Source organism: Mauremys mutica, chromosome 1 (genome assembly GCF_020497125.1).
Source record: "Mauremys mutica isolate MM-2020 ecotype Southern chromosome 1, ASM2049712v1, whole genome shotgun sequence".
NCBI lineage: Eukaryota > Metazoa > Chordata > Testudines > Geoemydidae > Mauremys > Mauremys mutica.
Genome location: NC_059072.1, coordinates 137,451,493 through 137,462,029, shown reverse-complemented (window position 1 = coordinate 137,462,029; position 10,537 = coordinate 137,451,493). Strand labels below are relative to the sequence as shown.

Sequence of the window (10,537 nt, the reverse complement as noted above, 5' to 3'; positions counted from 1 at the left end):
CATTCAATCTTAAACTGAATTTTGCACCCCTTGATAATCTGTACGTTATTCCCCGATAACCAGATACTTCTATGCTTAAACTCTGTACCATTCACTTTTTAAAAACATCATCTTAATCATATTTTTAAATCCATCTCCCTGAGAGGCGACTCCCTCCCCCGGCTTTGAGGTGCATGCGTGGTGTCTTTTCAAGCCAATGGGTATAACTGAAGGTAGCATGCCAATGACCCATCACCCCTTGGCTCTACCACTGCTCAAAACCTGGCTCCTTTTCTGCTCCTGGCAGAGGCAGGCACTACCCTCACTGACAACAATGGCAATCAGAGCTGTTTGCCCCCAGGCTGAATTTAGCCCTCTGTCTCTTTTCTAAAATCTCTTTAGAAAACATATCTTTCCCCTTTGTCTCTGCCACACATGGAGGTCTGCTCATGAAAAGCAATGTGCGGAGCTCGGTATTAACGTTATTATAGTATTAAAATTAACATTTTGAGTGGTGCACTTTGCAAAGCCAAAGGTGCAGGGACCCATATATGTGTGATTTTTATTGACATAATAGATCAGTTTTGCCAATTAAAGTAACAATGACAATAAATATTTGTCTTTGTTTATTAATTAAACTCTTAAGTCCCAATCCAAAAGGCACATGCTTCAGTTTGACGTCATAATTTCATGGCACTACCCATATACATAAAGTTAAGCCTGTGTATACTTCTTTGCAGGGCCTTATTTTTTGATGCAGGTGATACATTTATAATAATAATACCCAGCTCTACCATAGGGTGTTTCATCAGTAAATCTCAAAGCAAGTAAGTATTGTTGGCCCAGATCTATTGATTTCAATATCTTTGTGGATCTGGGCCATTATCCCCATTTGACAGCTGGGGAAACTGAGGCACAGAGTGATGCTGCAACTTAAGCAATGGCATTATTATCATTACCATTTTATTATGCTTTAAAATGATAATAGAGCACAATAGCAATATTTACTATTTAAGGCAATAGCAAATATGTGAAAATAAATATATTAAGGATGACATGACTATGTTGCAATACACAGTGCGCATGCTGGAGTTGTGGGAGTCAACAGGAGTTTTGCCAGTGTCATTAAAGAAAGTAAGATCAACCCCCACTAATAGTTTTATTTATTTAAATTAGGAATGTGAAGAATGCCTGATGGGGAATTGACCCTACTGACCCGGCATGGGGGAGGGGACCGAGACAGTCACGGTTTGTGCTGTTTCTTTATTTCATGCATCCTTTTAGCCTGATTAGGTTTTCCCTGGGTTCCTAGTTCACTGCCCGACTGCCCATGCAATCTAATTTAGGAACAAAATCCCAATTAATTAAGAGTTCATCAAAGTGGGCTGTTACTGTGGCCAGCACACCAAAGGCTCCAGCCTGTTGGAGCTTATTTAAGAGCTGTGAACTCTCTCCCAGCCATGGCGACATATCTAATACACTTAGCACCTAGTTCTGGGAGGTAGCCTCAGCGAGTGCCCGTTGGGGTAGGGGGTTCGAGCACACCTCCCAGGTGCCTTTGTTTGCAAGTGAATGGGCTGCAGATCTATGCTGGCTCAACTCCACAATAGGTTTGCACTGGTATTTTCGCTGGAGGTTTGTGTGTATGTCTGGTGCCAGAAGGGATTCTCTTCCTGATACCTTTGAATTCTTTTAGGAGGGGGTGTCTGGTGCCTGCTGTGCCTCATTTCCCCCTTTCTTTGACTGATTTCATTGCGGGGGGGTGTCTGGTCTCTGTGTGTGGGAAGCTATTGTCTCTTTCTCTGGATTATTTTGCAGGGAGAAGGGGCATGGAAAAAAAATTCACCAATCAAAGGCATCGTGCCCCCCACTTAAATCAAAGGCACTTTGGCAAAGTTTGTTGACTTCAGTGGTTCAGGATCAGGCAGCTCAAGCCTGGGGTTCTGCAGCAACTTTATTTTTTCCTGCACATGTTCCTCAGGTGTGCTTTTCAAACTCGATATTTTTCAGATTCATCCTGCAAACTTCCTCCCCTCTCCCCCTCCTCCCTCAAGTGAATGCGCTGCAGAGAAACTCCTCAATGCTCCTCCCCCCATCAGATTTGGAGATTTTTTGAATCCATTGATTGAAGAAGAGGAATGATCTTCCCAGTATTTATTTTTCATTTTTTTAAATGAAAATAATAGCAACTTTGCCTTCTTTCCACTCCAAAATAAAATAAGTATTCTTAACTTTTAAAGCTAAGGCCCCCAAATTAAGCTTTATTTAGCGCCTTTATACATTAATGCAATTTTGTTCGCACTTTGAAGGTGTTTGGAAATGTGTTCTTAAGTGGATTTTTTTTTGCACTAGGGTTGGGGAGGAGAAAAAGAGAGGGAGGAGAGAACATAGTAAACAAGTTTTTTTTAAGAGCAAAAATTAGGGAACAGGTTTGAAAAATGAGCAGAAACAGCCGCCAAAAGGCATGAAAAGGAGTAAGAAGTGCAAGGTGGATCTACACGTTGCCTCCCTCTAAATCCAATCCCGGGAATTTTGTTAATACCAAAAAGCTCATCAAATGAGCAAATCTGAACTCACCTCTGCACAATTCATAGATTTAGATAACTGGTAGAGAGGAAAAAAACTCTAAAATATTGTTGCATTAATTTGCAAGGAGGCTGAGTGCTTAACTGCTTGCAATTATAACCCTGTTTTTAAATCTGCAGTGCAGACATACATGCTTTCCTCATGCCCCGGGGGAAACTCTGGGTTGGGAAAAGAGGGGGCTGTATGCACTAGCAAGGGGTGCCTCCCTATGCTTCCAAAATGTATACTCAAAAAGGACCTGATCCTGACATTGAAGTCAAGGGTGGTGGTGGGGGGGAGGTTTACCATTTACTTATTAGTGGAAATAATGCCAGGCCTACTACCCATTCTTAAAGTGAGAAGGAAATTCTGTAGTTACCCTTATAATAAAAATAATAAAAATGATATTGAAATATTAAAATGTTTCCACTCTGCATAAAGGATAGGTGCCTAAAATTTGGCTTTCTGCCAATCTGAGCAAGTCTGTTCCAGAGTGCTGACCATTTAATGGCCTGTCTACCTCACCTTTATTTAATAATACTTTACACATCAGAGGAAAGGGAATCAATAATTGTCTACCTCTTATTGATTATCTGTCTTAATTATCCAGCCATGGAACTGATCTACTGTTGATATAATACTGTCAACATACTCTGAAACATACCTAGGTATGTCTACATACAGCTCTGTATCTCTAGCATGCCCGTGCAATAATAGATCTCTGAATCATAGTGACTGTACACATTACAGCTCAGACACAGCAGGGGTGAACAAGCTTTGGGGTATCCGTTTTTACAATTAAGTTTTGCAAACAGTGTTTGTAAACTATCCAAATTGAGCTTTTTTTTTCACCCCCCCCCATCCCCTTCGCACCCTTCTGTACTCTTCCTCCTCCCAATCCATAGCCACTCCCCTCCAATCAACTTACTTTTAACATGACAATGGCCTTGAAAAGTCTCTCTAATCAAGGCAAAGTTAGGAAGGGCATAAATCTACCCCCACTCTATGGGCATCTGTTTGTGTGTTTGTCTGATAGAGTCTGCCCCTCTCCATCTCCACCTTGTCTTCTCTGAGGTTAGGGGTTTATTTTGGGGTAACGTTCCCCAAACACAAACATCCATGAGTGCCCACCTGGCAATGCCCCCCTACCAGCCTTACCCAGCCGGGGTAGGAACTGGAATAAGGTATGGCGACTACTATTGGAACTGCCCAGCGGAGATGGACAATGTCCCCCACAAAGAGGCAGCAGATGCTGATGTCCCGGTCCCAGAGCCAGAGGAGAAGACCCTCCATAATCCAGGTACGCCAATTTTGGAATGACTGAAGTAAACACCAAGAACAGTGATTATTATCATCAATCTTGCTGTCTGAAATGACTCAACAAGGGGCGGGTGTGGGAGAGCTCATCTCAATAGCTTTCCTCTATCTCCATAGCCAAGTGACCTCCCCCTCTCCCCAAAAGATTCTGCTACCTTGTTTTTTAGGGAGGAAGAGGGAGTCCGAAACGCTGTCTAATCTGGGGGAAGATCGACCCAAACTAGCTTAGAGGGTATTTCATGGGGGGCTTAAGCACCCACTCCTAGGTGCAATAACCAGTCCTGTCTGGCAGCAAGTTGGGGCGGGCGGGCGGACGCCCCTCGGAACAGACCCAGAGCAGAACTAGAAAGGTTGGTGTCCAGGGCTGCTTGGACACGTGGTTGGCAGGCTCTAGCTAAGGGCCCGATCCTGCTCTCCTGGACGCTAAACGCCAACGCTGCCTTCAGTGGGGGGAAGCGGGACGTGTTTAAATCCGAGTTTTGTAGGGGTGCGGGGGGCTGTTCAGAGAGAAGCCTTGCGGGGGGCTTGGGAGGGACCCGCTTTCCGATGGGGATCGGTGCATGTCTGGCCCGGGCAGGGAAACCACCAGCCCCGGCCCCTCTCGCCTGGTCCCGGCGATTTGCAGCACGGGCACCGGGCTGTCCTGCTTGGACCAATTCCAGTCCGCAGCAGGCCGGGGCGCGCCCGCTGAAAGCTCCAGCCGTGCAAAGCGGGGGCGCTGTAGCCCCGCCTGGGGCTAACCGGGCGCGAAAGCCCTGGGGGGGGGGCAGGGAGAAGTAGCAATAAGCTTCCCCCCCCCTAGTTGTTGGGCAGGGGTCGAGGTCCCAGGAGGCGGGCGAGGCGCCAGGGAGGGCACCGCGGTGATCCAGACCCGGGAAGGGAGGCAGGCTCTAGCCATTGTCCTGGCTCCACTTCTGGACCAAATCAGGCCTTGCTCCCTTCCTGGGAGGAGGCAAAAGGGCCCGAGTCGGGGGCTGTGAGGGGTGCGATCTCTGCACAGGGATCGGCTCCCAGGGCTGGGCGGGGGACAGGTAGCTCCTTGGTGGTGTCTCTAGCGAGGGTGGCCCAGGCTGCGAAGGTGCTGCTGAGTCTGTCATGCTGCTGGTGTCTGGCTCTTGTGGATTCCCAAGGCGCATGCAGACTCCCGGGGCTCCTTCTGCTCCCGCCCCCCGTGCCTGTCCCACGGACAACACCGGGGAGAAAAGAGCGAATTCAGGCTGTCCCCAGCCCTCGGGAGCCAATTTCCCCCCCGGGGCCAATGGGGAATTGCTCTGTACAGCGCCTTCCCCGAGGCTGCCCTGCATCTTGCTTTCCAGGCTGATCCGCGCTGTTACTACTTCGGGCACGCCCCCCCCCCCCTCCCGCCTTGCCCTGGCTCCGGCCCCAGCATTTCTTTCTAATAGGAATTGTAGCAGCTGGCGCCGCGGTGGCGTGTTTCACCCTAGAGCCGGCAGTGCCGGGAACCCCCGCCAGGCGTCGCCAGAGAGCGCGGCTGCTTGCGCGGGGTGGCCCCGCAGCGAGGCTGAGACACCCCGTTAAGTCGTGTGACCCTTTGCCGTTACATGCAATAGGCACGTTTCCCGAGCAGGGAGCTCAGGCACCGACCAAAAGCAAATCGGTATCCCCTAGGGATGAACGTCTCCTGTCACGCTGCAGGCGCCCTTAATGCGCCACTTTCCTTTCTCCCTCCCTAGAGCTCTCTCCGGCTTCCTCCAGCTCGGGCACACGCATGCGGTACACCCCGGACTCAGCCACCAGCCCCAACACGGAGCCGCCGTCCCCACACCCTGCGATCCGGATGGGTGGGGTGGAAAGCGGGGGAGGGGTGAAGAAGGCCAAGAGCCGCACGGCCTTCTCCCAGGAGCAGCTGCAAACCCTGCACCAGCGGTTCCAGAGCCAGAAATACCTCAGCCCCCAGCAGATCCGGGAGCTGGGCTCAGCCCTGGGGCTCACTTACAAGCAGGTGAACACCGAGACCTGGTTCTGTAGAGTGTTGGCATCCTAGTGGCTGGGCTGCATCCCTGATTTGAGGTGGGGGTCTTACAAACATGGTCGGTTTTTCAGTGGGAGATCTCCAAGGCAAGGCCAGATTCCCCCCTGTCTCCTCTCTTCTGTTGTGATTTACATCTGTGCAAGGAGGCTGTGAAATGCTACCAGTGTCAGAATTCCCCTCTTGCTCACCTAGGATTAGCCATCCACTTTGCACAGGTGTTCAAGACTAAGCAAGGGGCAGGCAATGAGTCAGTTCCTGCTTGTTCTATAAGTAGCGCTCACTAGGCTCTTGGAGCCACTGCTGACCTCATTGCCCCTGCATGAAGGCAGGGGGTGCTGCGCTGCAGAGAAAGTATGGGCGACTTAGGTGTACTCTCTACTCTACTGACACTAGTGTTACAGTGTCATCCTGCTGGGTGCTGTGCTGCAGAAAGCCGTGTGGATGACTCTAATTTAGGACTGATCCATCTTTCATACAAAAATGGAGGTTCTGACTATTTGTGATCATGAAAGAACCAGTGGTAATTTGCAGTAGGGGTGTCTGTCCCAGTGACTGTAATTATATTTGACCTCCCTAAATTCTCCCATTTTCAGCTGGATATAGTAGTGTTCTTCACTTCCTAAATTGTTGTATATAATTGCTATGGCTTGCTATGTTCCAGCCCAGAGGTGGCTGCATTTCAATGCTGGATGAAGCAATCCCTTTATGTATTGTCTAAAAAATATTTAGTGAGCTCTGTCTAAAAAGGAATTTTTATGCCCTATCTCCTACCCTTATCATCGCTAGGTAAAAACATGGTTTCAAAACCAACGGATGAAGTTTAAACGATGCCAGAAGGAAACTCAGTGGATGGAAAAAGGGACATGCCTATCCCAAGTAAGAAGAGGTTTCATTATGGGCAGTTACCAAGGGGACCTATAATATCTATCTAATGTACGTGTTTGCTCTCCAGTTAATGTGGGATGCTCATGGGCTTAGTAACCAGCCCTTGCTCAGTGTTTCCAGTACTGCATTCATTCATTCTCTGTATCATGTCATTGAAGCCTACATTGGGGATCGAATGGATCTGGGGGAAGGAGAGCAGAACTTTCCACTTCTAGGATCTCAGGTCGGGGGACTGGTTGGATTAGAGAATGGCATATGGACACCAGTTGCAATCCAGTCAACCCAGGAGGAGCAGGGGATGGGGTAGAGAGTCTTTCACCTCTAGGATATTGATACTTGTATTGTGGTAGTGCATAGATCCTAGGGCCCCATTGTGCACTGGAGGTATATATATATATAAAGAAAAGGCAGCCCCTGCCCCAAAGAGTTTATAATCTCCTGGTTTGTGCTACTGGAGCCTCAGTACTGTTTGCTTGTACCTGTGTATTGAACCGCCTTCTCTCTCTCTCTCTCTCTCTCTCTCTCAATGGATTTCATCAGGCAGGTTACCTGGATTTCAACCCCAGTTATCACCAGGGTTGTCCAGTTAGTGCCAGCAGGAACATCCAGACTGTGACCAATGTGCATCAGAGCTATGGTAGCAGCCAGACCTATGGGAGTGGCCAGAGCCTGTATCCCTTCGTGGCTATCGAGGAGGAGGGGTTCTTTGGGAAAGCCGGGGGAGCCTGCAGCACCCAGCAGGCAATGGGCTTCTTCAGCCAGCAAAAGATGAACTTTTATCATGGCTTCCCGGCAAACATGGATTATGCCAGCATGGAGACAGAAGATGGCTACCACTTCCAGAGTGCCTCTGTCAATGCGCCGTCCTTCCCGGGTACAGCTGGGTGCCAGCAGTACCAGCCAGCATGGCACCCTCAAGGGACACAAAGCAACTATAACTCTTAGGCCTCTCCTTCTTTCCCTCTCCCACTCTTTCTTCCGTTTCTCTTATCCAGCCTCTGTTTTTTAGGGCTCTGATCCTGACTCCTGAGATGTGTGGAGTCCCCCAGCTCCCATTGACTCCAGTGGAGGGGCTTGGCACCTTGCAGGATGGTTGGGGTCTCTCTCTCCTTCTCTTCTTTAAGAGGCGCCTGTCTGTGTCTGACTCGAGGTGTGCTGCATGGCTCTGAAGTTGGCTTTCCTCGTATTGACCCTGGCTGGCTCCAGGAATAGGCTCTCTGTGTGTGTGTGTGGAAAGCCATGTTCATGCAAGAAGTGTGTGAATGTTGGAACTGGAGACGACAGAGTCTACACCAGTGAGTCCTTTCCCTACCCTAGTGTCCCTAGTACAGCTGTATCCCCTCTGTAGATCCTTTCCAGAGCTTGGTCCAGTCCTTGTTTGAAATTAACTGATTTCAATTACAACACAGAATACAAAGTGTACAGTGCTCACTTCATAATATTATTTTTAATTACAAATATTTGCACTGTAAAAAAAATAAACAAACAAAACCAAGCATGGGGTTTTCTCTGGGTAAGATTCTTCCACCCTTCAGCAGACCCCTCACTGTTAGAAAATGTTTCTGATTATGCAACCTGAAATTTCCCCCCCTTTCTGTGTTCCCTCCCTCCACCAGCCAACCTTCATAACATTTGAACATGTAAATACATCCTTCAACAGGGGACTCTCTCCAACCCTGACCAGGAGCTAGATTTGATCATCTATAATCTTAAAAAATCTCAGATTTACTATGATCGTAAATAACTGCAATTCCTTTTTAATTAGAACCTGAATATCTACCAAACAGTGACAAGAGACTGCCCAACCCTCAGGTGGTGCAAATCAACATAGCTTCATTGACATCACCATTTGCACCAGCTAAGCATCTGGACCACCACAGGGGTGAATGGAATTCAGATTCTAATTTCAATTCATTGTCTAATTAAGAAAAAGAGAGAAAGGAGATTGAGAAAGAGTAGAGGAAGAAAAAGGGGAGGGATGGAAGAGGGAGAAAGATGGAGAAAGTACAAAGTAAGCAAATGTGGTGGATTGGGTTAATATCCTAATCCAAGAAAATTACTTGTAGTGTTTACAAAGTGGCTAACTTCCTTATGTGTGTCAGTCCGTTTCATTCTAACTGCTCTCCCTCCACATCTCCCCTGCTCTACTCTGCTGGCAGGCTCCCAGCTCTACACGACCCTGGCTATGGCATCGCAAGTCATCAGCGCTGTGAGAGCAACTGATGTCCTCAGGTATCCGTCTGATTCTCTTATAGTAGTAATAATAATAGCTCATGTATCTGTACATGAAGGATCCCATAGCACTTCACAAATTACACAAAAACGGCACCCCTGGAATGAGGCCACTCTGGGGCGGAGGGTGGCAGCCAGGCAAAAATAGTCCAGTTATTTCAAACCTGATGCTTAGATCACTTAACCTAGAAATTAGAGATGGTGGATAAGCCCATTAGATCCTATCTATCCCATTCTCCCAGGGCCAGTGCAGGATTGCTCCCTACTGTTTCTTCTCCAATTCTAGTTTTAAGTGACTCTGTTAATGGGGCTTCCCTCACTTTCCTTGGGGAGACATTGCCTCAGGCTAATTAGATTACTTATCTATTTCTTTGTTTAAAGTGGGACAGTGTCAGCTTCTCCTGGACTCAGTGTTTAAGCATGGGGGGGGGGAGTGTGGGGTGAGAGGTGGGAATTAAAAAACCAAACCCCAACTTGGTATAAATACAATTGTTTTCATAATGTCTTTTAAATTTCAATAAAAACAGGTTTTAAAAAAATCAATTGTTCCCTGCAGTGCTGTGGAACTTAAGGTCATGCACAACTTGCAACTTGTAAAACTGACTCAAAAAAGGAAGTGAAATGGACTAGTTCCACGGTCCCAAGCCAAGTGCAAAAAGTAAACAAACAGCATCAATAGTGAAAAATGAATTACATGTTAAAGATTTGTTTAGTTTGATAGCAGGTGGTGTTGGTAGTTTATGTAGTAGTTTTTGTTGTTAATGTATGATTTTTATCTCAATGCTATCTTAACATCTGCACAAGGACTTTGTCCTACTTACATTTTTAATGCAAAGCAGATAAATGTTTACTATCATGGATTTCTGGGTATATTATTTTTCCCATTTATGTTTTTAAAAAAAGACTTTTTTCTTGCAATGAAATTTAACTTGTGTTTTACGCTCTGTTTTATCACTTTTTTTTGTTTCTACCTAATGTTTTTATAAACTCGTGTTTTATATTTGAATGGAAAAATAAACTGGATTTATTTTAATGGGGTGTCAATTCAGTGATGCAATAACTTCACTTTCTTTCATCCCGAAGGATGGAAAGTGCTTTATGGGAACAACTTCACCTACAGAGATGAGGAAAAAGCATTGAGTCTTGCCCACCCCAAGAGTTTAAATATCATGAGTTGCGCCCCCCCCCCCCCAAAAAAAAACCACATGAGGATTTTAAAAACAATAAATGTTTGGGTGGTTTTTCTTTGCTGGCTTCTGAGCCTTTAGGTTGAATTCACTTCCTGTTTTCCAGATTTTTTTCTGCAACCATGAGCGCTAGAAACTTATGAAAACAAAACTGGGTAATCTCTTGAATGTTATGCTCATGGGATATAAAAAAAATAATTAAGAACATAACATCTTTCAAGAAGGTTGCAGAGTCACACTACTTTAATTCTTAAATTCCAGACTTTTAACACACAACCCAAAAAACAGACAAAGCAGGCTGTTCCCCAAAACAGGCATCATTCACCCACCCCACCTTACTGTTGACTGTCTGCAGGATGCCGCTGAAAGTCCCAGATGC

The 10,537-nt window shown here is 46.6% G+C and overlaps 1 protein-coding gene across 3 annotated transcripts; it reads left to right on the top strand.

Annotated features, from left to right (window-relative positions):
- The first annotated feature begins 3,168 nt into the window (after nucleotides 1-3,168).
- Nucleotides 3,169-9,846, top strand: LOC123346115 (homeobox protein NANOG-like). Of its 3 annotated transcripts, none has more exons than XM_044983350.1 (7): nucleotides 3,169-3,844; nucleotides 5,556-5,824; nucleotides 6,641-6,730; nucleotides 7,280-7,613; nucleotides 8,505-8,621; nucleotides 8,899-8,971; nucleotides 9,528-9,846. In XM_044983350.1, exons 1-7 carry the CDS (start codon nucleotides 3,550-3,552, stop codon nucleotides 9,589-9,591), a joined length of 1,242 nt encoding a protein of 413 aa, XP_044839285.1. In that variant the 5' UTR covers nucleotides 3,169-3,549; the 3' UTR covers nucleotides 9,592-9,846. The 3 variants fall into 3 exon arrangements, with proteins under 3 accessions (XP_044839285.1, XP_044839290.1, XP_044839278.1); XM_044983355.1 differs by having other exon boundaries at nucleotides 9,499-9,846; XM_044983343.1 differs by lacking the exon at nucleotides 9,528-9,846 and having other exon boundaries at nucleotides 8,899-9,396.
- Nucleotides 9,847-10,537: the final 691 nt, after the last annotated feature.